This window comes from Rhinolophus sinicus, linkage group LG03 (genome assembly GCF_036562045.2).
Source record: "Rhinolophus sinicus isolate RSC01 linkage group LG03, ASM3656204v1, whole genome shotgun sequence".
NCBI classification, from domain to species: Eukaryota; Metazoa; Chordata; class Mammalia; order Chiroptera; family Rhinolophidae; genus Rhinolophus; species Rhinolophus sinicus.
This window is the reverse complement of record NC_133753.1, coordinates 46,785,606-46,813,510: the sequence shown is the minus strand read 5'-3', so window position 1 is coordinate 46,813,510 and position 27,905 is coordinate 46,785,606. Positions and strand designations below refer to the sequence as shown.

The 27,905-nt window shown below is 35.8% G+C and overlaps 1 protein-coding gene across 20 annotated transcripts in view; it reads right to left on the bottom strand.

Annotated features, from left to right (window-relative positions):
- HERC1 (HECT and RLD domain containing E3 ubiquitin protein ligase family member 1) overlaps positions 1–27,905 on the bottom strand; it is a 170,647-nt gene that overhangs the window by 63,592 nt on the left and 79,150 nt on the right. For 9 of the 20 annotated variants that reach the window (XM_019755324.2, XM_019755330.2, XM_074327595.1 and 6 more), the window contains 15 exons: positions 27,629–27,743; positions 27,419–27,539; positions 25,174–25,345; positions 22,493–22,832; positions 21,925–22,045; positions 17,842–17,893; positions 14,110–14,175; positions 10,714–10,982; positions 8,643–8,858; positions 7,897–8,017; positions 7,439–7,676; positions 7,091–7,284; positions 4,735–4,890; positions 3,198–3,304; positions 2,566–2,676 (listed from right to left, as the gene is read on the bottom strand). In XM_019755324.2, coding sequence (XP_019610883.2) covers positions 2,566–2,676; positions 3,198–3,304; positions 4,735–4,890; positions 7,091–7,284; positions 7,439–7,676; positions 7,897–8,017; positions 8,643–8,858; positions 10,714–10,982; positions 14,110–14,175; positions 17,842–17,893; positions 21,925–22,045; positions 22,493–22,832; positions 25,174–25,345; positions 27,419–27,539; positions 27,629–27,743 — 2,399 coding nt within the window. The remainder of the gene's footprint in view (positions 1–2,565; positions 2,677–3,197; positions 3,305–4,734; positions 4,891–7,090; positions 7,285–7,438; positions 7,677–7,896; positions 8,018–8,642; positions 8,859–10,713; positions 10,983–14,109; positions 14,176–17,841; positions 17,894–21,924; positions 22,046–22,492; positions 22,833–25,173; positions 25,346–27,418; positions 27,540–27,628; positions 27,744–27,905) is intronic. The other 11 variants (XM_074327596.1, XM_019755335.2, XM_019755337.2 and 8 more) reach the window with 3 other exon arrangements.

The following is a 27,905-nucleotide window of genomic DNA, read 5'->3' as shown; positions in this document are numbered from 1 at the left end:
CGGGCTAACGTGGGTTGCCGTGTGCTGCCATGAGCAGCTGACAGCCGATAAGAGCTGCCTTGAGCAGCTGACTGATGACTGGCAAACAATGGCCTCAGCCAGGGGTGGAGGGCAAGGCTCATAATACCAGCATGGTCCAGGGAGCTGTGTCCTACACAACTAGAGAAACAATGACTGAGAAACAATGGCTTGAACCGGAGTGGGGGAGGAGGAGGTGGAAGAAAGGGCGGGAAATAAAAAGACAGTAGGTCGTGCCTACACAGAATGATTTACATAGAGGGTCTCTGATCAGATCTGTGTTTTATAAACATTGTTTTACCAGGAATGTACAGGATGAAGGCAGAGAGACTAATCAGGAGATTACTGTAAGAGTTCAGGTAAGAAATACTGAGGACTTGAATTCATTCATTCATTGAATATTTATTAAGCATCTACTATGTGCCAGGCACTATAGCAGGTCCTATATATTTTAACTAGATAAGATCTCTGTTCTTAAAGAACTTATATTTTGGAAGATGGAGACAGAAAATAAACAAGAAAAATATCAGGTAATAAGGGCTACGTTGAAATTAACAAAGAACGTGTGGCAACTAGATTGAGGATCAGGAAAGGACTCTCTGAAGAAATGATAATTAAGTGGAGACCTGAATAATAAGAAGTTGACCTCTGAGAAACATATCTGAGGGAAATATTAGGAAGAGAGAATAACCTGTGCAAGCCCAAAGGAAAGAACAAGCAAGCTTAGTGTGTCCAAGACACAGGAAAAGGCAAGTTGTTCTGAGTATAGTGAGCAAAGGGGAGAGAACAGGAGTTCTAGATTTTATCCCAAGAATGATGAGAAACCATTGGAGGGTTTTAAGCAGGGAATCAACATGCTCTGATCTACAATTTCAAAATACCACTCTGAATCCTGGGTAGAGAATGAACTATAGGGAGTTAACAATGGAAGCAGAAAGACCAGTTAGGAGGCCATTGCATAGTCCAGGCCAGTGATGATGGTGGCTGGCAGTAGGGCGATGGCAGAGGAAGGAGGATGTGGACAAATACAAGTTATTTTTTACAGAGGAGTCGATGGACTTGGCGATTGCATGGATGGAGACAGAGAAGAATCAAGGATGACTCCTAGGTTTTTGGTTGAGTCACTAACTAGGCAGAACAGACTATAATAAAACTAAAGACGCTACTAACTATGAGATACCTATTAGACTATGGTTCAAGGGGTAAGTCAAGTAGAAGAAAGGTATATAAGTGTAGAATTCAGGAAAAATGTCAGAACTGGAATTAAAAATTTGGGAATAAATGGCATATGGGTCTGCATAAGGTTTGGTTGGGTACAGAAAAGGGAATGGGAGTGACAGCTGAGAAAAAGGGGGTCTTGGGACCAAGCCTTGGGATACTCCAACACTTAGATTAAATAGAAGAGGAAGAAGTAATAAAAGAGAATGAGGGGGGGGAAAGTCATTGTACTGAGATAGAAGGAAAACCAGAAGAAGTGTGGAATCATGAAAACCAAGAAGGACCGAGGTAGCTAGATGGAGTCAAGAGCTACTTAAGAGCTCCTAATCAATGAGGTCTAGTGACTATATGGATGGGGACATTAGAATAGTCTAGAGTTCCCAGGAATTCAGATCTGGAAAACTAGGTAAATGGAGCCATCAATAAAAAATGAGACAAGAAAAAAGGGGGAAAGGTTTGAGGAGGAGACACCTGGACTAGCATTTAAGTTTGGAAGGCAAACTTAAGAAGACTGCTTTCGATCCCGGGTTTCGGCACCAAAAAAAAAAAAAAAAGAAGACTGCTAAAAAAGCTAAGCATAGAACTCTGAGGAACACCAGAGTTTGGGATGGAGGCAAGGGGAAAGTGGTGTCAAAGGAAAGATGCCTCCAGAGGGAATCAGGATTGGCAGAGAGTATATGGAGATCTAGACGGTAGTGCTCTAAAAGCAATAGAAGGCTACCGTTTCCAGAGGTCCAGTAAGATGTGGACAAAAAAAGTGTACACTGTATTTAGCAATTAACACTTTGTCATTTAATTTCTGTGCTTTGATGGAATATAAACAATTGGGTTGCAGAGGTAATGAGAAGCAAGGAAGTGCCTGAAACATATGTAAGATTCCTCTTCTGAGAAGCTTAGCAATGAAGGACAAGAGAGAAGATATAATATAAATGATACATTTACAAATGAAGAGACTGAAAGTTTAGATTTTGGGTGAATCGTGTTGAGGATGTCAAAATCATCTTCCAACAACTTTAAAAATAGAAACTTGGGCCATTTGATCAATGTCTACACCAGATTCACAAGCTGGAAGCACAGCCTCAAGGACGTGAAGTGTAAGGAACCTGTTCTTAAGATAGGGAAGGCTTCATGAATTAAAAAAGGATTTGGTAGGCTGGGAACGAGAGATGTGTATAAGCTGAGGGGAAAGAACCAGTGGAGAGAGAAAGAGTACAGAGAGAAGATGGAAAAACATAGAACAAGGTCCCTCAGAGGAGAGGAGATCTAGAGACAGGTGACAGGATCCTCACTTGTGCTGTCTAAAAATACCTCTTTGGAAGAATCAATTACCTGTAATTTTATTTCTTGTTCTTTTTCCTTTATCTGAATAGCATGTTTGGCCTGAGCAATGGGTGTCTCCCACATACAATCCGACAGAAGGGAAAACAGGCATTCAACAACCTATTTGTTGAAAGAAAAAGAATGATGAAATTTATAAAGGGTAATTTTAAGTATTTTTAGAAAAGAGAAATCATTCAACTATAATACTAAGTCACATGTGAAATTTGATTATGTCAATGTCCAACAGCTACCTTCACTGGTTTTCATTATCTTTTTTAAAGAGAGATTATTAACCCACTAGAAAATGGGTTCCATCGCCCTCATGTTGCCCCACTATGTGGACCTTTGAATAGGCCATGCAACTTCACATATTTCTCGGTAGAGGCCCAAACCTAGTAAGAGATTTCACCCTTACTATCCCTTACTGTAGATTCACTATCCCCCTCCTGCTTACACCTCATTACTTAATTTCTCTTTCTCCTTCCTTGCTTGGAGATGAAATAATAAAGCAATCTCAGAAGTGGAAGTTTTGTTACTAAATAAATGAGACATTTACAACGGAAGAGACTGTAACTTTAGATTTTGGGTCAATCATATTGAGGATGTGAAAAACATCTTCTAACAACTTTAAAAATAGAAACCTGGGCCATCTGATCATCTTCTACACCAGATTCACAAGCTGGCAGCACAGCCTCAAGGACGTGAAGCGCAAGGAGCCTCGTTCTTAAGTTACCAACTAGAGGAATACCTGGGTGGGGGGAAAAGACATTGTTTTATTATCAATGTGACTTAAATTCAAAGTTTAAATGAACTTGGTGAAAAATATCCCTGAGGCTGCTAAGCGTTTATGGGTGTAATGGACTCTACTGCAACCTATTATCACAAGAATTCTGGACTAATCCTGGACAGATTAATGTATATGAATATTCCCATTTATGTTTCCGTTTTCAGATATATATAAAGGAAATAGCACTATAATCACTACCTATGCCAGGCACTGTGTTATGGATTTCACACATATTAACTCTGTTGATCTTCAAAAACTTTACATTATATCCCCATTTTACTGATGAGGAAACTAATGCTCAAAGAAATTAAGTAAATTGACCAAAGCCCACACAGCTCAGTGGAGGCAGAGGTAGAATTTTAAACAAGTCTATTAATCTCTAAACCTCAGGCTTATCATCCCTTCCATTGCTTCTTCTCTGTCCATACCCTGGCTGCCTCAGAGAGATTGTAAGCGTTAGTGGGAATAAGCAGTTTATCCTTTTCTAAAGTAAACAAAGGTAGAGACAGACTACTGATACTTTTTTTTTACACCCATTACTGCAATAGTACCAATGGAAAATAAGTGCATATCTGATTTTTTTTATGCTCCAAGACCTGAATCAGTATTATATAAGCCTCACCTTTTAAAAAGAGAAAAAAAGCTGTTATAAGGTGTACTAGTTAAAAAAAAAAAACTATTAAAGTATATTGAGAATATATGCATATAAAATAACAAGTACCATGGAAGATCACATTATGTTTTAGCATACTTAAAAAACTAAGATGATGAAAAAGTTCTGGAAATGGAGAATAGTCGTGGTTGAACAACACTGTGAATGGCACTGAATTGTATACTTAAATAGTTAAAATGGTAAATTTTATTTTATGTATATTTTAACCACAATTAAAAAAACATACTAGGAAAGAAAGACTGACAGTAATCTATGCAAACAGACCATACTTTTAGGCTATATCAGGAATTAAGCTTATTATATACAACTTTCATAAATAGCACACAATGAGAAATTACAATCAAAGTACAGAAATCATATTATGATAAGAGAGAATGGACAAATTCAGATCTATATTTTGATAAAGAGATGAGGTCAAAATCTGTGTGAAATTATCAAACAGGATGTTCTCTGCTTATATTTATTACTGTAATCTGAAAAAACAGGGCCAAGTTGTTTAAATCCATTATGTTCTCCAGTGCTACTTTCTGTTATTAATTCCCATCAATTTTTACTTCCGAAATTAGAGTTTTCTTTTGACCAAATAAGTAGTCAGAAAATAAGAAAGAAAAGTCCTGAAATCAAGGTCAAGCATCTAGTGTTGTCAAAGCCTGGCATTACCTGAATAAAACACATGTGATGTATAAAAACACTCTACAACAAGGCAAAGGTCAGATACCTGAAGAACACTTCTGAGATGCTATATTTAGAAGCACCTCTGTCCACTTTGGGGAAGCCATTTTTGATTGAATTGCTTTTGAAGACACAACTCTGCGAAGAAAAACTAAAAAATCTCCCAGATGCAGTTCAGCTGCGTGTTGCTTCCTAAGAGCAGCTGAAGAGTGAAGAGACAAGTTTGCATTATAACCAAAACCCAACAAACAGGAGAGAGCCTTATATCAAATAACTTACATTTAGATTGCAGTAAGCAGAAACATAATTTCAAAATCTAGGTTGTCTGCTGCTAAATTTTTACAATTTAAAGAACAGAATGGGGGTAGAGTACCTCTTCTTTACTTAAATGTTCATAAACAAGTATTTTTTATAATCTTAGTTTGAAGAATATAAAATTACTTGCTTATCTTGGGTACACACATACACAAGCATCTCACTCCAACCTTGTTCCTACACATTCCTTAAAAATCCAGTTCAAAAGCTACCTCTTCTGTGAAGGCTTGTTAGAGATCCTGGGAAAATCTCTTTTATGAGGCCTCCATCCTACCCACCCACCCCCACCCTCACTCCCAGCAAGTATTTCTAAAATAAGACACTAAGTTCCTTAAATTAATTAAAGCCTGGAGACCTTATATATAAAGCTGGTTGATACAACTTGATGATAATTTGTGTTTCAGTATCAATACATGTGAAATGAAAGGTACACCTTTCAGGTAAGTATTTTAGGTTTGTGGGGTTATTAATACCTGGGCAGCCTGCCTCTGAATGCCTGGCCACTGCTGACTAGAACCAGTCTCACTCCCAGCCATCCCCATAAATCAAGAGGTGCAATGGCCTTCTCTCCAGGACGACCTGAGGGGAATGGATGTGGATTCAGTCTGCTGTTCCACCTGCTGAGATTCACTCACAAAAGAACTGTTTCATTCTTTGCTGGATATGGAAGGATGCAGTTTTGTTGGGGACGCATAGGCTGAGAAGTAACTTACTATGTCTTCCCACATATGCAGTACTCAGCCCAGAGTGGAGAGAAACTATTACCTTGACAACCCTGTATCTCCAATTGGATCTCAGGAAAACAAGAGGTGGCATTAAAAGCTTGTTTTTATTTTATTACCTTGTGAGTCTGCCCACGTTCTTTGTATAAGCACTGTACTCTCTATATAAACATGGAGAAAGAACTTGTGACAGGTTCAGCCTCTGAAACTAAAAGCTAGTCCTTAATCAGACTTATACATCCTCCTAGATTCTGAGATTTAGCTATTTTTTCTATTTTCCTGTATTACACCATAATTATTTGTTTATATGTCTGCCTTCCTTATTGCCCTAGAAGGTCCTTGAGGACAGAGACAATGTTTTATCATTTTTGTACCCCCAGAGTATTTCCTCTACCCACCTACCTATCTATACAATTTATAGATACTGGAGTATTAGAATATTCCAATATTAACATTCATTGAGCTCTCACTATGTGACAGACACCGCTCTAAGTGCTTTACGTTTATTACATTATTTAATCCTCATAACAATCTTAGGAGGTTGTTACATTATCCTTATTTTATAGATGAAGGAATTGGGGCACAGAATGGTTAGATAACTTGCTCTCTCCATCCATCCATCCATCCATCCATCCATCCATCCATCCATCCATCCATCCATCCCAGATTTAAAGAATTTAAAGGCTCCCAGAGTTTATTATGGTAATAAGACATGGTAGTTTCACAAAATGTTTTGAATAAATGACCAATTTTAGACCTTTATTCCCTTAATTATGTAATAGACATATGTGGTAGTTCTGCTCGGGGTTTAATTAATTTAATGAAATACAATGTTCACTGTAATTTTTTAAAAGCTATAAGCATATACAGCAATCAAAAATTATTATGGCTAAGTATAATGAATAATTTTTTTAGTGACTAGGGAACAGAACAGCCTACCAAGAAGTTTAGCTCCTCTAATTCTAACCCAGTTCCCAAATAATAAAACCCTTGGTCCTGAGGGAACACTTAAGCCAAGTGTGGTTAGAGATGGGCTGTCAGGATCATATGCTAAGGAAACATAACCTGGGGGAATCAGTCAGCTAGAACCTTTAGGTTCTAGAGCCAGGACAGCCAAGGAGAGGCTGAATATAGAGAGCGAGCAGTATGGTCACCACATCAGGGTTAACGGACTCTAAGGAGATAAGGTTCAGTCAGAAACTCATCTATACCACACATATTTGGAGAGAAAAGGGGTTTCTAAATGAACAAATAAAAATCTTTTCATGCCTCACAACAGAAAGACATCTACCATCTAATGATATGCACATAATGGAGATTCAATAAATGCTTGTAAATAATGACAGAGAAAAGAGTTTATGATACCTCTGAAATCTCTCTTCTCAGTTTCTCCACTGGAGTCAACTTTTTTTCCTTCTTCTTCACCCTCTTCTTCTTCCCCTTCTCCAAAAGAGGCCATAAGTAGTACACCAGCTTGGGATAACAAATTCTTCAACTGACTACAGAGTAGATCCAACAAGGATTGAACTACCTTGGGGCTCAGTTTATCAGCATAGGTCCTACATGAAATAACAGGGAAAAAGAAAGTAGTAATAACACAGAAGGGCAAATGTTGTATCTAAACACATAAAGGAGATTACGGGAGATGGAGATTACTAAAATGGGAAAAGACCAGGCCCCACACAGTTCTATCCAGACTTCTACAATGCTCACCCTGTTGTGATGGCCAGAATCTGGAGCAATCTTGTACTAGCCACTTTTAAAGCCGTGCTAAGCTGGGAAACACCCGTCTTTGGCAACAACTGCAGGGGCTGGCCTAGCATAGTGTCTGTGCCACATAACTGCGACAATACGTTTAGCAGACCAGTGGAAATTGCCAAAGAAACATCCACTGGTTGATAGTGAACACTCAGGGCGAACACTGTAACCAAAAGGAGACGCTGCTGGGCTTCTAAAAAAAAAAAGAAAGACAGTTGAGAATCTTCTTTGAAGTAAACAAAGCATTTAGTAAAATGAACCATATTCCAAATTATAAATAGTAATATGGAACACTATTACATTTTCAAATATGTATTGTTCACACATTCTGTAGGTACAGAATGTTACCTATTTAACAAAACCTCACGCCAAAATGTAACTTGCATCTTGTATCTGCAGGGACAGTTACTCACCAATGTGATGTTTGTTTGCTTGCAGGGCCCTCTCCAGGGTAGCCGACAATTGTTGGTAAATCTTATGCACAGCCACCTGGATTTCAATCTGTATATTTCTCTTAGCTGCTCTGATCCCATCCTGAATTACACATAAAGATTTACTTTTTCTATTAGCAACAATAATACCTCCTACCAAAATAAAAGCAATAGCATTTTATCCTTAGTCTATCTATCTGCTAGAGGCGTATGGTAGTTTGTAATTATTTAGTATACTTCAGTATATAAAAGTTTTATACTAAATTTATTTTTAAATGCTTCATAATTCTTGATTCTATGTAATCTTTCTCCTCTCCCACAAAGCAAATTTTCCTCAAATTAAAAAAAAAATTTTTTTTTCAAGCAATCAGAGAAACCAGGTAAAATGATCAAGTCTAAACTGTAAATTCTAGAAACCCATCCTCCCAAAAACCATATCCCAACTTTAATCTATATCTACCTCTATCTAATTTGGCTATGAGTTAACAAAACTGAGTGAGCAAAGAATCTAAAAGTATAACAGTACCATGGCTCACCTAACCCCAAACTATAATACTATTACTCAGGAAACTAAACCAATGAGATACCTTTAACACTCATCTAAAAGTCTTTATATTTTAAACCTCAATGTTAAACACCAAAAAGTTTAGTATTATTAAACTGGTAAAAAAGATGGTTAAAATCTGAATACACTGCAAGGTGTCATCCTCACCGGCTCCGTCACCTACCTGATAGTGATGCAATCGGCCGCTCTCTCCTTTGGCTCCTGCGTGTCCCACAGTGCCCAAACCAAAACAGCCCGCTAGAAACTGCAGCCTCACCGATGTGAGCAGCGTGGATGACTGGAAGCCTGGGCTTGACCTGCTTCCTGCCAGAGAGATGCTACCTTTTTCCTCCATCCCAGACAACAGAATGAGGATCTGGTGAAGTGCCTCTAAACGAAGCTTGAGAAAAGTACAATAAATATATTTTAGAGTTCTTCACTGAACCAAGATACAAAGGAACTCTATATGTCATTGACAATATATTACTTAGCACACAGAGAATTCTCATATTTCTCAAGAACATATTTTATTTTATTAAGATGAATGTTTATTTTGACTTTTTAAAACTGAAATATCTCTAGAAACTCTGTAAGGATATTTCAATATAAAAGAGGCTACACAGTACGATAGGAAAAGTAGTAGATTTGAATGTAGGAGACCTGGTTTCATGGCCAAACTCTTCCACCTACTGTGTGGCCTTAGAAAACTCACTTAACTTTCTGAGTCTCAGTTTCTTCATATGTAAAATGAAGCTAATAGTGTTTTATCTATTCTACTCACAGAACTACTGTGATGCTCACGAGGTGATATGTGTGAAGGTTTCAAAACTGTAAGGTAGTATGGTTACTGCTTTCTTTTACTTATACTAAAGTTACATAGAATGAAAACTCTTTAGTTCAAAAATTAGAGGAAGTATTCCGGAAGGTTTCTCTATGGTTCTCTCTACTTCTGGCTCTATCCTCCCTAGGAGGACAATACCTACTACTGCAGTCAATCAGCCTAACCCTCCTCTTTTTAAAAAAAAAAAACTTATTTTGGAATAATTTTATGTTTCCATAAGAGTTTTAAAGATGGTACAGAGAGTTCCTGTACATCTTTGCCCTAGCTGCCCCTAATGTTAACATCTTATATAATAACTATGGAACATTTATCGGAACTAAGACATTAACATCATTAACATCAACACTATTGACTAAACCACAGACTTTATTTGGACTTCACCAGTTTTCCCATGATGTCCCTTTTCTGTTCCAAGATCCAGTTCGGGGTATCACATTGCATGTAATTGTCATGTCTCCTTAATCTCCTTTAGTTTGGGACAGTTTCTGTCTTTCTTTGTTTTTCATGACCTGGACACTTTGGAAGAGCTGTTCATATGTTTTATAGAATGTCCCTCAGTTTGGGTTTGCCTGAGGTTTTCTCATGATTGGACTAGAGTTACGGATTTGGGGGAAGAATAAAGTCTCCTTCTCATCACGTTCTCAGGGGTACATGATATCACCATCTTATTACTGGTAATGTTAATCTTGATCACTTGGTGAAGGTGATGTCTGCCAGGTTTCTGCAATGTAAAATTACCATAGTTTTTCCCTTTTCATATTCTATTTGTTATCCTTGAATCACGAAGTCCAGTTTACTCTCAAGAGGGAGTGGAATTAAATTCCACCTCTTGGAGAGAAGAGTATCAAATAATTTGTGGACATGTTAAAACCACAATAACTAATAAATTATGTATTGGTAAATAAATAAATAACTCCAATACACTTTTTTCCGTTCTTAAAATGTGTATACATTTTTGTGGTACCCTCCATATTTTAAAGGGGAGATATTTTGAGGCTATCTACACAGACATCCTGTGTCTCCTTCAAGTTTTGCTCCCTAATGTTAGCATTCATCATTATTACTGTGGTGTTCTAATCTAGCCCATTTTAAACAAAGATAAATGGGTCAAAAATGGAGGCTCTAAGAAGCAGATCCATATGGTCACCAGTCAGTCTTACTCTAGTTTCTACGGGACAAGTGAAGACTTATGATCAGAGTATCTTGTTCTAAGAAATGGCAATTAAAAATGCACTTTTGTCCACTTCAAACAAAATATCATGTTGTTATGGTTATGATAATGACATCAAAAAGCTCAAGTGGAGGAAAAAGGAACGCAAGGAGAAAAAGAAAAGGAAAAGTTTTTCCTACAATTGTACATTCAATGGTTTATGTTTCCATAGTCCCTCATGAAGAATAAATATCAAAGACTTACTTCTGCCCTTAACTGCTGCTGTTCCATTGCAATGATGGAGGCCTGGGGGCTTGTAGACATACTTTCCTCTGGCTCTTTAAAACCTGGTGCATTCCCCACATCTCCACTCACAAAGCTTACAACATTTTCAATCAAAGTATGAACTCCCAAAGACTTGGTAAGATCAAAATCAGACTCAAAGGAGTAAGAGGAGTTGCACAACCAGTCTCTGCTGTGTTTCAAGCGAGCCCAAGAGTCACTCAGGGATTCCAGTTGACTGAGCATTGGACCTACATACAAACAAAACAAACAAGCACCAATGGCAACCAAGTAGAGCAAACATTCTGAGACTACAGGAGGGCTGAGTGCTGTTACCATACCAACTGGTGAGAAATGGATACTTATGTTTGAATACATGCATGCATTAAGTGAATCTGAGCAAAATGCTTTGGTAAAAAACAACAAACAAAGCAATGTAAGAAAATAAAAGGAAAGCCCTGTTTGATGTACCAGTGTCTCTGTAAGTGCTTTAGCAACACGCTGCCACAGAAAAAGGAAGGCAGAAACTGCTCTCAAAATGCTTAGCTTAAAATGCTCTGCAGTATTAAACCAGACCATCATTTATGAACAAAAAGGAACTAGGCACTTAGGACACTACTGGTAAGACCTACTAGTAACAGGACTTCATCTGATTAAACATTATCATTGCAAAGAGTAAGTTAAGACTGTGCAGTGTCTACGTATCTGCAATAAAACATTACCAAAAAAATGAATATAGAAGGGCAAGTAAACTTACACAAAAAGGAAACACAAACGTTACCCTTTGGGTTTCATTAATAAAAGGAACACTTTCACGGTTGCAAATGAATACTTATCGTAGGTTGTGAAACTCCTAGATAGAGGAAGCAAAGTTTCACAGACAAGAATATGTACGATTTACTGTAAGATGATATTTATGTAAAATTACTGAAGGGTGTCACAATAGTTGCTAAATATACCATTAGGTTTGCCAGCGGGCATTTTATAGGCTAAAATCTTTAGACAGCAAAAATGTTAATATGTTTGAATACAACAATGACTGTCAAAGTCATGTCAATATTAGCTTTAAATAAATAATAAATGTCCAATTCTTGTTACAAGCTTTGTTTTTAATTTTTAAATTTTACTTACAAATTTATCCTTAACTTACAAATGATCCTGGGTACAGGAATTAGATTAATCATAATCCTTGGCTCATGATATACGTTGGTATAATCATTGGTCCATGCATGGCCTGCTTTTGTATTTATATTTACTTATAATAAATGTGAATATAATAAATGTGAACCTAAGAACTAGAAAATGACAGTAACTTTATCTTTCTATCTGTCCCGCCTCCAACCCCTCTCTCTCTCCTTGTATCCTCCTACCCAAAGCTTTTATTACCCCTAGGCCTGAGTTTGCTTTCATTGTTATCAAATAGTGTTTTATCTTATATGTATTCCCAAGACAAATAATGTTTAGCTTTAGTTGTTTTTGACTTTATAAAAAAGTATCATTTTATATATACATTTTGGACATACTCTTTTCATTCAATATTATATTGCTAATATTAATGCACAGTATTGCATGTGGCTATGATTCATTTGTTTGAGTGTTGTATAATATCCTATCATGTGAATATACCAAATTTCTCTATTAGGAATGCATCTTTAGGTAACCAATAAAATATGCATTACAAAAATTATATTTGTTATATAACGAGATGGAAAAGATCTGGGAAGAGAACTACTTAAACATTAATGCCCACAGAGAGAACGAACTAATACAATATTGATTGCATAACTTATTTTTGAATTACTACCCTGGTAACAGTAAAACCTCAGGACTGTAAAATTCAAAACAGGCAGCTAATATAAAGTAACTATGAAATAATGATATGAATTCTACCAAACAATTTGGAATGGTAAAGAATATATGGTTTATCTACCTTTGCAAGAATTTTTTGCACGTTTTTGCAAGAATTCTTAAAAATTAAAAAAAGCTGAATTTTCAGTTTTACTGAACATGAAAAATAACCAATCTGAAAATTTCCTCAAATTACATAGCTGAATATTCTTCATATAGAATAGAAAAGAGGACAAAATCCAAAGAATAACTTTATGGATGTAAAAGGTATTAAATTAAAAATTATAAAGAATAAAGTAGGGGTTAAGGTAAAAAGAAAAAAGAATCATTTTCCATTTCCTTAAGCACCCCATATTCAGAATCTGGATTTCTCCTTAACTTAAAAATAATAGTTTTTGACTCTTTGCATTGAGCTTGTTTGTTCAACAATAAAACTTCATAATAAAAATTCTTCTGTTTTCTATAACTTATAAATTCTTTTTCAAAATGGAAATAAAAAGTGCAATGAGCTAGTGTTAGAACCAAAAAGTAAAAGAGACTTTAAAGATTATCTAGTCCGATTTCCTCAAATAGAGGCTCAAAGAAATTGATCTGCTAAATTAACACTAATTCCTTATTTTTATGGGAGGTGGTCTTACATTTTCCTGTTATTAATCAGCTCACAAATCACTAATCCATGGAAATTTCAATTGCCTGCCTACACTCAGGTTCAATTGTGAAGAATCTACAAATAGTTAATTATATTAATACACTCCAAATATTCTGTGGAATGGGTGGCCAACCCCAAGTTAAATCTTCTCTGCAATTTAAAGCAGAGGTCAGCAAACTTCTTCTGTAAAGAGACAGACAGTAAATATTTTAGGTTTGGTGGGTAATGAAAGTCTCTGTTACAATTACTTAACTCTGCTGTTGTAGTGTGAAAGCAGCCACAGACAATCCATAAACAAATGAGTGTAGCTGTGTTCCAACAAAACCAGATTTACAAGAAAAGTGGCAGGCCAGATGTGGCCCACCAGCCATAGTTTGCTGACCCATAATTTAAATATAACTTATTAGGTGTATGACCCAAACAAAACTTTGTATGAATAAAATATAAGAAAGAACAAGAAAGACATTTATCTGAAATCATTAGGGTAAATTAATAATTGTAACCAAACTATTTAGGCTGACATCTTTGAAACACAAAATTTTACAGTTTGGGAATGAGAGATGAAAGAACGCTAATTCTTAAAAAAAAACTACAACAACCTGATAACTTTGATTTGTTCTATATTATTATATCTGAATATAGGAAATACTGTGTCTGAAAAGCAAAAGCAAAAGCCCAATTACTTAATATTAATTCAGAGTCAGCTACTATAAAAAGAAAATGTAAAGGCCAACAAGAAATTTTTGAGATTGTTTACTTGTCCTTACAGCTTTGGATCTTAAATGGAATTTTCAAAATGAACATGGCAGAGCTGCAATACATACTTTATAAACCATAAAATATGTAGGCAAGCTAAAAGGGGGAAAAAAATTAAAACATGCCATCATGTACTTGCTTGAAGCTCTTCTTTTTTCTGGGGCTCAACTGGCCAAAAAGGAGTAAATACACTACCATACAAGAATCAGAAGACAAAAGGAGAAATATGATACAGAAGACAACATTTACATCTTCTTTTCTTTATATAATCTCATTTGAAATGCACAGATAAAACAGCATTTCACCCATACATGTTATACCACAAAACACACATATTGATAAATGTTTCCGGTATTATTTAGCAATGAAACCCTAACTTTATATTTAAAGACCTAGGGTGCAAAAAAAATCAAACCATATAGTATTTTAACTAATAAGGTCCTGATGTTGCTTCTTAAAATTGTTGCTTTGGTATCCCCCCATTTTTTCACCGTATCAGCTTAAATATGAAAACTACACTTAAGTAGCTGCAAAAAGGTACTTTCAATGAAGGATGAGCCCAGTTCTGCACAACCATAGCCCATCTTTTAAGTATTTATCAAAGGATCAAAACACCAACATATTTAACAGGTTTTGCCAAGAATTTTGAGAGGCTGTTAGGAGAATTAAATAATATGTTTGAAGTGATGAGAACAATGCCTGACATATAGTAGTAAGCAGTTTATAAGTGTTTAATGAATACAGATTTCATATTACCTCTGAAGCACTAAGGAGAAATATGTTTCACTTGTCTCTTCTTAAAGTAATTTATGATATTTTTGGTTTTAAAATTTAGCTTTGATACCTCTAAAGAGCTGAGCAAGTTGGCTAAGCTAAACTGATATGCTCACTTTGCTTTACCCCTTTCGACTATATTTGCTTTCGTGGACCAAGAACTTGGACCAATTGGGAAACAGTAACTGGAGTAAAGGAAGAAGCAGCAATCATGGATCAACAGCGTGTATCCTAGTATCCCCAACGCAATTATTGAAATTATAAGCACTAGGAGGAGTCTTTGGAGACATAATAACAGCGGCTGAAATGTGTATACAACCATTAATTGTCATTGATACATCTATTTAGTTTCAGTAAACGGGACATAATTAAACATTATGTCTAATTTCTCTTACTAGGCTTTTAATAACTCAGGACTGCGAGTCTAATAAATACAAAAGCTATGTGAAGGGGAAAAGTTACATTTCCTCTGCAAAATACTGGAAAGAGTAAACGAGCACATAGAACAATTTTCACTTGGCTGGACATGTGTTGTCCTTCAGAGCTCAAGTCAGAATCAGAACACCTGAATGACTCTAAATAGCTCTCTGACTTGGTAGGTACATCTGCCCAATTGAAGATAGGCATATTATGGTTTATGGCATCTAGACCATATTGACAACAAATAAGGAAGGAAGAAAGGGTGGTTTATTTCACCATTGTTTAAAGTAAAAAAAACACAAACCAGAAAAATAAGAACCCCCCCCACCCACCAAAAAACACACACACAAAAACATTAAACTGACCTGGTCAGAGGGTAGTCACTAAATATACATGATTTAAAAAAATTCCTTTCACAATATAATCTCCTAAATGTGTCTTCAATGTTAATTTCTTTTCAAGAAGGAAATCCATTAGAATAAAATAAAACTATTAAGTGCACACTTTCGTTTAATCCACAAACTCTAGGATTCATGAGCTTGAAAACTATTTTTGTTGCCCTATCTAACATAGTCATTTTTCTTTTTAGTCACCTACTCCTGGAAACAAAGCCATCAGCAAAATTTTTCCCTGGGAACACTAAAATGCAATGATTAGAATAAATTAGTACCACATTAAGTGATACCATGAAAATTTACATAACTAGTCTGCCTCCCTATTACATCTTCCTTAATGGTAATTAAAAAGAAAACTTTTCCCATGAGGTCCTGGGTTTGTTTTTCTGTTTTCAACAAAATAAAGTTAACTGCCAACAAGTTAATAGGTTTCGGTACTACCTTGAGATTTTTGGAGAAGGTAGTTTATCCATAAACAAAATTTGGATTGATGACTTAATTAATTTGTATTCACTTAGATCTAAAACTACAGGAAATCCACATCTACTTCTAGGATAAATGTTTAAAAATCTGAACAGGCAGCAACTCTAGGACAGTAATTTTAAAATGTCATATTAATTCCTCCTAAATAATTAATCCTCAAATTCTAGGTTATTCTTAAAAACACTAGGTTAACAAGATTAGGTTAACAACACTAGGTTAATAATTCTAGGCTATTCTTAACACTTTCTGTTTTATTCCAAAGATTGCTTTGCCACATGCTGACATGGTTAACATAAACTGAATCTCAAATTTCCATAGGAATGATAGGAATCTCCATAGGAATGACAAAGATTTGAGAGAAAAGGATAATTTTAGCCAATAGACTATCACTTATAATTAACATAGTAGGAAGCTCTTAAACTACAGGTTGGATCCCTTATGCTAATCAATACGTTTGGAGCCATCTTCTCTCCAGCACCAAATGGTATGCACTCATTAACATAACACAGAAATTTTAGAAACAATAATCATCTGAGTTGACCAAAATCAGGAAGGTAAATTTGTTCCAAAAATTTATTTCCTAAGTCAAGTGGTTAAGGAAAAGGATACTCTAGCTAATTATGGCACATGAATTGCCAATTTTCAAAGAATTAGAAAATAAAACACATACTGCACATTATACTATCGTTTAATTTCTTTAATGTCACAAATACCTTATAATTTTTTTTTACAAACCTAGTAGCTTTGATATGTTATAGTCTCAAAAGATTTTTCAATAAAGTACCAGCTCTAGTCTTTATTCCCAATAATTCAGAAAAATCATTTATGTATTCTGATTATAATTAAAGGGCAGTCAACAGAAATACCAACATTTCTTCTTCTAAGTTATAAACACAAAAATGAAAAATTGTGTTTGCCTTTCTTCCCCTCATTCCTGTTTTTTTCTGGGGGGCGGGGGGGTGGCCTAACATTCTGCCAAGGGAGCTATCAAGAGAGGAGTTTCATTTTGAAATATAAAAGATTTAATAGCATGAAAAAAATATTTTTCCCCCACAGGCTTTTAGAAACTGCCCCTAGTGTCAATTTTTAACATTTCACGTTTTCATAACCACAGTATAAATGGGTTTAATAAAAGTCAGTTAATAGAGAACAATACTTAGAGAGTTTTTAGTTATTCTTGGATTTGTTTTATTTAAAACTGCTGTTCGTCCCATCCATGTGCACATATAACCAACAGCTAACTATATTATTCCCTAAGACAGAGCTTCTAACAAGTGATCCCTTGATGACACTTTAAAATTGTTCCTTGTGGGAAATTTTTTTATTTAGAAATCATATAGTTCATCTATTTCATGCTTTATCTTAAGAGGCAAAGAGGGAAACTAGAAACTTTCAACTTGAACATGTGTATGTGTGTGCAGGAGGCAAGTGGGGTAAAGAGTTCTCCCTGTAACAGCATTTAAACTACAGCAACTCTAATATCACCAAGCTAAAACATGGCAAATTCTGTACATAACCCCTTCTCCCCCCATAATTGTTCCATAGGACTTTTAATAAGCCAAAACACATGGAAAATGAGAAACAGAGCTGATTATTAACTTCTAGACATTCCTAGATTTTAAAAGGGTATATATTTTAAAGAAAATGATTTTCCATTTCACTCTTCTGATAAAATGTTTCTAATTTTTTTTGCAATAACATTTCAATGACAATCAGATCCAAATACATCAGATATAAAAACAGCTACTTAATTTAACCAGATAGTTAACATTTCTTAATACTCACCTCTCTTTCTATGAGATGATGCCAAATCCAAATCAACATTTCGTCTTCCACTCTATTACGTTAAAAATAAATAAAATTTAGTTGTGAAAAGTATTTTAAGACTAAGAGTTAATAGAGTATTAGTAAAAAATTATATAATTATAGCAAAGTGCTACTTATTCACCAGTCAAGTCAGACTAACAAAATGTCTAAACATTCACTGAAAACAGCTCTAACAAAGTCTAGGCACATAACTCTCAGATACTAAAACTCAAAGTCACGATGTACATTAATTAATATTGTAAAGTAGCATAAGTTTTTCTGTGTTGCCACCTTTTCTTCTTTGGAATCTTTGTCTTTTATTTTCTAAAAACATATTAATACCCTCTGGATACGTAAAGCCCCTGTAGCAAAGTCGCACTTTCCAAAATTACTACTTGCTCTATCCTCACTTTCTGCCCTTTTCAAAACTCCCACTAGCCTTGGCTAGGCATTTAAAGAAAGAGAATCTGCTGAATCCACACTAACAGAAAAATAACATAGTCCTAATCCTTCTGGTACTATTTTAAAGTTTTTAAAATGTTTTAAAGAACCTAGTAAAATAAAGAAGCCTCAAATGTGTGAAACGGCAGACAGCGTAATAAAACAGTGAAGGTTTCCAGGAAGAATGGAAGTAGATTTGTGTGTGTGTGTGTGTGTGTGTGTGTGTGGTGGCAGGGCAGTGTAGACAACTCTACTCAAATGTACAGCCAACTACACTCAAACTCTAGATGACTTAAATTTATGCACACTTGACATTATGGCCTTAGTAATTCCAATTGTACTCTATCACACAATAAAAATATTGGTGGCAAAGAAGAAAGGCTGCATAAGTGACAAAACAGATCCATTTAGGAAATGTAGAAAATCTTTACTTGGTCACACAAACAGACACATGTGCACGCACGCACGCGCGCGCACACACACACACACACACACACACACCAGAAATGAGTATATACTCAGACCATTTGGTGCTGGACAAAACATGAACTGGTCATCACAACAGTTCCTGAAGACATCACTGTGTGCCATGCAATAGAACATTTTTATCATACAGTACCTTTGCCATGAGGACTCATGGAAGAAATTTATCTCAAGCCTCAGAACCAGAAATATCTGTGTTTCCCTTGAACAACTGGTCTCTTTTTATCTTTTAGATACTGTGAATCATGTAACTCATTATGCTTTTCCTGTTTGGTGGCCCACCTCTAGCAGAACACCACAGGATATGTGCTGAAGTGTGCAAATATTACACCCAAGGCTTTATTTTCCTCTTAGTTTCTTTCAGCCCTAATTCATTCCTTAATTTATCTTTTTATAAAGTATTCATTTTTGTACATAACATCAAATCCTTTGTGAAATGAGGGAGGTAGGAGTTAAACTTCAGTTTAACTGTTTAGTTAGGTTTCTTCTCTGTTTACTAAGACAGAGAAGTAAATAATATATGACATAATTTTTTTTCTGAAAGGAGGTTAAAACAAAGATTTAGCATGAAACTGGTTAACTTCAGTTATTTTAAGAAAGCATTTCATTCACTAACAATTCAGGATAAATGAAGTACTACTAGATATCAAGGATATGAACGGTAATCCTAAATAACCTCAGACAGAAGGATGATATGTTTCAGCTGGAAAAACCTAAACTGCCCCCACTGCTTGCTACTCTTCATCTATACCAGGCTCTCTGAAGCTGAAGGCCCAGCCCAGGTGTCCCTTTTGTCTATAACAGAATCTGCTCTCTCTGGTTCTTGACTTTTCCACTTTTTATGATACTATCTTTCTAAATATTCCATAAGGAAAGATAATCAAGAGTCAATCTTTTTCAAAAATGTGTTTATTAATCTTTTAACAAACAATTCTGCAGAAACTAAACGAACAATCTTTTAATTAAATCTAGATTCAACCCACTTTTCAATACTGAGCTGTCTATTGTTTAGAAAACATAATTTTCAAAATGTTTTATATTATATTAACAAACTTGTTCTTCACAACAATCAGATGACATAATTACAGCAGGTAGTATTATTCCCCACCTCAAAGATAAAGAAGCTAGGGCTCAGAAAGGTTACGTGTCTTACCCCAGATCAAAATCAATAGTTGAGTCTTAAGCCTATTGTGACTAAAACAGTTTCATTGTTTATTTCCAAAAAACATGCCACTTTGACTCATCTTTTATCTTTTCATCACAGTTGAAATGAATTACCAATTATGCTTTGTATATTCTAGAAGATATCAGGGGCATTAAAAAAAACAAACAAACCTTAGACCTTCTAAAAGGTCTATTGGAAAGAAAGACTAATAATGCATAAGTTTAACATGAAACAAACCACTATGGTTTATTAGAGTTACTAACAAACTGCTATGGAAATAACAGTGAGAATCACTATGAGTAATCTTGGGAAAGCTTTCTGGAAGAGATGACATTTCAGCCAGTCCTTAAGAGAGAGACAGGACTTCATCAACAAAACCAGGAGGACATTTAAGGCAAACAATGCTTGAACAGAGGCTCAAGAGGTTTTCTTATGTTTGGGGTCTGGCATATGGACTACTATGGCAAGAATGCAGATTACTGCAGGAAAAAACTGGCTCCAAAAGCAGACAGGCAACATTTTCTAGACTCTCTGATTTCTGGATAGGCAGTATAGTCACTGAGGTCTTTGAATAAGAAGGGAGCACGACAAGCTGGTGTCTTGTTGTCTGTGCCTTCAAGACCTCTAACTTTGGGAGCAGTGTATAAGGAGATGGGCAGGAGAAAGTAGGGAGATCCATCTGAAAACTACCAGTCGGGCAACAAGGGCCTGAAGTAAAAAGTGGAAAGCACAGAAATTTTACCAAAATCAATAAAACAGTTATTCATTCATTCATTCATTCATTCATTCAAAAAATATTTAGTGACTGCCTACGGTGTGCCAGGCACTATAGATGCTTGGGATATAGCAATGAATAAAATAGCAAAAATTCCTGTCCTCAAGGAGCTTATATTCTATTGTAGGCCAACAGAAACTAATAAATATAACAAGTAAATTATGTTAGGTGCTGGGGGGGGGGGGGGGGGGGAAAGCCAGGAGGCAGACAGGGAGTGAATATACGGAAGGGAGGGTAAATTGCAATTTTAAATAGAGTGGTCAGGGTAGGCCTCATTGAAAAAGTAACATCAGAATGAAGATTTCACGTGAGGGAATTCCCCATGCAGACAAGAGTATTCCAGTCAGAAGAAACAGCCAAGTAAAGCCCCAAACGGGAAGTTGAGTGCTGTGTTCATGGAAAAGCCAAGAGGCCAGCGTGGCAGGAGAGTCACTCAGGAGAGCAGTGTCACAGTAGATCAGAGGTAGTGCAGCCAGGATATGTAGTCTTGTAGGCCCGTGTGAGGACTTAGGCTTCTACTCTGAGGAAAAGTGAAGTCTACTGGAGGTTTTGAATAGAGAAGTAACATGATCTATGTTATAAAATTATCACCGAGTTGGGAGACTAGATAATGAGACTGATGGACAGAGAGGAATCTCATTCGACTACAAGACTGGGAACCTGAACTGGCAGCACGAAGATACTACTGGGAGTGAAGAACAAGAGGAGGAAGAACAAACAAAAACATGATGATACAATGAAACTTGAACACACTATATGACCTTCCTTAGATTCTTAGAATTTTCTTTCAAACAACAGTTTTTTGTTTAGGTGGCACTTTTATGAAGTCAGGTTTCCAGCCTGGATAGTTAATAGTACCACCTGCTAAGATAGGCAATATGACAGAAGGTTTGGGAGAAAGACGAGTTTATTTTTGGATAGATTAAGAATGGGGTAACCTGACATGCTCAGGTAGAATATCCATCAAGGAGTCAGATACATGAATTTGTAATTTTCTTAGGAAGAAAGAGCTAAAGATAGAAATCTGGGAGTCATTAACACATAAGTGGAAAATATCTATGCAATATAGTTATCTCATTTCTCTTTAAAAAGTTTTTTACATATCTAAACAAATGTATATTACTTAGTCTAACCAAAGCCTTATGTATCTATACCTTGAAAACAAAAATCCTTCTTTACTGAATCTAGATATACCTACCAGTGCGTAACCCTCTTCATCTGATTCAGGCTGAGACAAATCAGATTCACTCCTCGATTTGATCAGTCTATAATTTGGACTTGCGTGGACTAGCCGGCTCTCTGCAGTAAGACTTTCACTCCTGTCTCATATGCACAAAGAAAAGTTTTTCGATTTGGGACTGTTAGTGAACATAAAATTGAATGGAACTAGCAGCATAGATAATACACACACAATGAGGAGTAATTATGTCCATTGGTGGGAAATCCTAACTAACTCTTGTCTAAACACAAAGCCCTTCTCAATTACATCAAAATAATTTGCATGCCACTAAATTAGAGGCATGCACATAACCTCGTTATGTTTCTCAGCTACTGTTGTTTCATGTACGAAAAACTGAGCCTCCTCATTTACTCAGAAATCAGTATTACTCTTTACATTACTTTCAATTCATCCCAGTCAATTTGCAATTCTTCCTCGATGCCTGTGTTAATTTCAGAAGAATACACTAACTTTGAGAATAATCCATTTCCGTGCATAAAGTAACAAAGGGAGGAGAGTAATGTTTTAAGTTTCTAGTCAGTCCCACCTGGTCATAAGTCCACCCCCTTCAGAGGCACTTGTTGAAGGTTGCTGCAACTGTCCTTCTTCCCTTCGCTTCTGAAGCTCTTCGATCACAGGACTTACTCCTAATATTAAGAGGGCACACCGATGGATCACGGAGTTGCAGGCAGCAGTGTACACATCCTGACCCTCAGGAAGGTCTGTGCTGACCCTTCGCTCTTGCTGAGACTGAGGAGATGGATCATCAGCTCGAGCCCCAGACCCTGCCCCACTGTTCATTCTATCTCGATCTCGGCTACGAGCTACTTCACGGGCTGAGAGGAAACACTGAAAGATTTCTGTAACATGCAACACAAAAACAAGGTCTTAACACATGGGGAGAGAAGAGCAAAAAAAAAAAAAAGAAAAAAAATAACAATAAAAATAGTCAAAATGTTTGGACCAAAAACTTACTGAAAGAGGGAAAAATGGTTTTTTAGACATTAAATACAGCATAGTAATAACTAAGTTAAAATTATATCAAAAATACATGTAAAATATTAAACTTTTCATGAAAATCACAATAGGAAACACTCATGCTTTTACAGAATTTAGATTTGGTTGATTTTTATTTCTCCTCTTATTTCTGAATTTGATCAGTGGTTTTCAAGTGTGGTCTTAGACCAGCAGCATCAACATCATCTGGGCACTTGATAGAAATGCAAATGATTGGGCCCATCCCAGACCTTCAAAATCAGCAGCTCTAGGCATGGGGCCAGCAGTCTGTGTTTTAATAAGCCATTCAGCTGATTCTAAAGTCCACGAAAGTTTGAGAAACACTGGATTAGATAAAAATAACTGCTTATATTCATGACCTTAGTACGAAAAATGTCAGGTTACAAAAAAAACCTGACATTGGTCAAAATTGAAGCTGCACTGGTTATAATGAAAAGGCCTCTTTTCCCTTCCAAATTCCATATAATATTTAACACCTACACTTTGCTGTATCTTGGACACATTCAATAATCACCATCACTAAAGGTCTTTGCTGAAACAGAATGCGGCTATAATATATGGCCAAGATTGCCTCCAGAGTCAAATGGCATCACCAGGAATGTCCACCTGATGCTGGCTCTTCCCAATTTATAAGCAAAAAGGCAGTGGGTATAACAAGGTTCCGATGCAGTGGTACATACTTCAGAACAGGAAAGCTTTTTTTTGCTCAAATATGAAGTGAAGAAGGTATTGTTAATGGGGAACCAAGGCAGAAAAGTTGGGAAAACACTAGATTCATCTGTTCATATAGAAGTATAAACTTTAAAATTGATCTGTGTATTTTATAGAATTATTATAATATTTTCATTATGCTGTTGAAATCCCTTATATCTCTAAAACCAAAGCAACAAATGCAGTCTAGAGATAGAAATCAGTTAAAGTAATTAAGAATGGACACTGGAATTTGGGACAGACCTGGTTTTAATTGCAGCTGCTACTAACTGTGGCCCTAGCCACATAATTTTGCCTCCTTAAACCTCAGTTTGCCCATCTTAAGAACAGGGTCACACTAGGACTCCTAAAACTGTTGCACAGATTATGAGTTAATCCATGTGAAGCATTTGACTCAGTGCCCAGTATATAACAGGTGCTCAAAAACTGTGGCTAGTTTAAAAATTATTACTCCCCAGATGACTATTATGCTTTCTGTTACTATATTTGAGGGCTACACTTTGCTACTATTTTTTCCCTTTTGGCCTCTGCTTTCAGGAATTTCTAAGCTAAGTTTTAAGTTCAACCACAAAGTTCCCTCAGCCTAAGCTTTTAAAATAAAATTATTCTCCCTCCCCATCTCCAATCTCCTTTTCTTCATTTATCTTTTTCCTCTTGTTTTAATGGTTTTTGGTCTTGTTTTGAGCCACCCTCAAAATCATTTTTAGAAGTATCCAGAACACAAATAAACTGATAATAAAGTGTCAAATTGATTTATATATACAGACAATCCCAATAGCAAATGCATAGCTGGTCATAACATTTTAGGCTACAAAATGAACACAAGTTTTAACCAAAGTGAATACATTCTTTAACTTAAAATAGCCAAATCACTCGAGATAATAATGAATGTTTTAAAAGCTTTGATAGTTCTCTTTAAATATCTAAATGATTACCTTTAAAAACTACTGTAGCCTTGGAATATAAAAATATGAAAAGGGTATTTACCCAGTCAATAGTATTCTCATGTATATTTTTGCTCCCTACTGAAAATAGCAGTGTAGTCAGTGGGTAAAATTTATAATTGTAGAAGTTCTACATATGAAAATAATTGGGCTCTCCTAATAGGCATCGAAGGAGGCTCTCTCTTCCTCACCACACAGAAGCCAGCTAGACCAATGGACAACTCGGTGCCCCCCAGAGGACATACTTTGAGTGACCTTATCCAATGGCTCATGGGCGTCTTTCATGCATGAGACTCAGTGGAATGGGCATGGTTTCCAAAAGCCTGCTTCCAGAGTTTTTCAGGCCCAAACATGCAATTCAATAGCTTCAGAATGGAAGGAACTATGACAGTTTTCAGAGCTGAAATGTTAGCTAATGTAAATTCAGATCACCAGCAGAAGATCAGATCCTTTTAGAAAAAACTATACAGAAATTTTTGTCTTTCTCTTCCCTAGTCAGTTCCCCTACCAAAAAGAACAGCACGGCGTGTATCTGTAAAGTAAGGTGTGTACTCACTGCCAGCTGTCATCACTTCATGTTCCCGTTCTTCCTCCTCATCCTCTGGCTCTGGATGCCCCTCTTCCCGGTCTCGCTCGGCTTGTTCCTCCATTTCAGCTTCTTCATCAATGGTTCGGGTAAATGAATGCTCCTGAGGATCAACATCTGCAGAGTCTTGGTTTTCTGAGATCTTAAAGAAATGATCAGAGTGACACTGAATATAGTTTTCAAAAACCGTGAAAAACTTCATTAAAACCTTGACTTTTTCACCATGGAAAATACTGCTAATATCAATAACAACACATGAATTTTACTACCAAAAAAAAAAAAAAAAAATGACATACTAGATAAACCTGAAAAATTAGAAAGAACATATATACATAAAATATATACAGAGACACCTATACACTCTCTCTTCCTCAGTATTTTTATTATAATGTCATGCTATAAATTGATTTTTATATTGCTATTCAGTTGTAAATTCCTAGAGCTGCAATTTAAAATGAGTTAAGTATGGCACCAACAATAAAAGGTACTGAAAGAATATGAATTTTTATTCCATTAAGTCTCTCTCAAGTTATGTATGTTGTTACTACACTGTATAAATGTTTAATAATTCTAATTTAAAACAGTATACTTTTAAACTTTTTTTTTTTTTTTTTGGTGAGAATATTTAAGTTCTACCCTCTAGCAAATTTCAATTATACAAATAGTATTGTTTTTCATTTTTTTCTTTACTTTGCCCTTGAAGAAACCAAAAATTAGCAATCTGGTAAAGACAATGTTAGTTTTATTTCCCACAATGGTTATGCTACCTAGCAGTCATCTAGAGGAAAGAGTCCTTACAACAGGTGCTAAGAGAGTCACAAATACCATAACAATCCTGTGACAGTACTATATCACTTCCCCGACAAATCTCAGTATAAGGCACAAATGAGAAATTTTAATGATAGCCTCAAGATGCATAATAAAAGTTATTCTGTGATTCACAGCCAGTGAATAACAAGAATTTAACAGAGAAGGGGATACTTCGTCAGACTCACACAATACATAAGTCATTATTCCCACACTATGAGTTTCAAATTTGAGCCTCAACAAAATGGCAAAGTGAAGCAAATGGAGTTTTAAGGTCACTAACAAATAGATCCACAAATATGAAATCAGGGCATGACAAAGGAATACTATAACACAAACACAGAGATAGAGTTTGATTTTTAAAAATCCAAGATCTTAATAATGGAGTGAATAGCAGCTAATATACAAAGAAAGCATTTCTGAAGGTGATGTATTTTACAGGCTTATACTTATAACTAAAAGATCATGTTATCAGGGTTACCAAGCACTTTAGAAGTTATCTCATTTTTGGTGCATGAGTTACTTCTGGAACATCCTTAATAAGAGGTTTCAATCTTTACCTCCAGTAGTGGACAACTCTAATACTAGAAGGTTTTTTTCCTTATATTCAGCTAACAATGATTCTCCATTCAGTTGTTACCCTTTAGTCCTACCTTTGCCCAAAGGTCTATTTCCTCTCCTACATACCGTGTTTCCTCGGAAATAAGACCTAGCCGGACCCTGGGCTCTAATGTGCCTTTTGGAGCAAAAATTAATATAAGACCTGGCCTTATTTTACTATAATATAATATAATGTAATGTAATGTAATGTAATGTAATGTAATGTAATGTAATGATAATATAATACTGGATCATATATTAATTTTTGCTCCAAAAGACGCATTAGAGCCCATGGTCCTGCTAGGCCTTATTTTCGGGGAAACACAGTAGAAGCTCTTTAAGGCAGCTATCATGTGACTCCCCTTTGTTTTCACTTCTCTAGGCTAAACATTTTTGACATTTTCCAGTTCTTGTATGAGATGATTTTCGGACCCTTCGCCAATCCAAGGTAGTTTGTTAATGTCCCTCGTAAATTATTAACACCCCAAATTAAACAGAATAATTCAAATGTGGTCTGATCAGCATAAAATAAAGAAATATTAGTTCATATGAGATTTGGACAATTCAATTTGTACAGCCTAAGACTATATAAATTTTCTTAGCAGACATGTCATAACTGATAAGTGTGGCATGAAATAAACCCCAAATTTTATACTCGCCCAATTTTTCACTAGAAAAAGAACTACTCAACATTTATTGAACATCTGCAATAAGCAGGGTACATTTTTTTTTCCTGACATAAACCAATATGGAGCTCTCTCTCACAGCTTGCAGAAAAACATAGAAATGAACTGATTTTCAACTTTACCCATCTGTCTCGTGATGATGGCCTGGTTTGAATAAGTTCAAGGTTCTTGCAAGCAAGTAAACGACTTCGAACTTTGTACACACAACGGTACACTTCTGATAAGCTTTTACCGGGTTGATAGCTAAAGAAAAAAAACAAAATAGAAAATTTACCTAATTTCTAACATCATGAGAGCAAATATTTGTCTGAGGATAGTTTAAAGTTACTTACCGGCTTTCTCCACATGCTTGACTAAGTAAATTTGTGTGTTTCAGAAGAGCTGCAAGAACAAATCTGGATACAGTATCCAAAAGTGACTCATTACTTAAAGTTGCACTGTCCCAATCTGAAAATAAAAACGATTCATTGACATTTAAAAGGGCTCAGAAAACAGTTCAGAGGTAATTCTAATAGCTTTAGTAATCCAACACCTGAATGTTATAATTTTTTTAAACAGTTATTTAACAAGTACACCTACTAGATCCCACATACTATTTCGTGTGCTAAG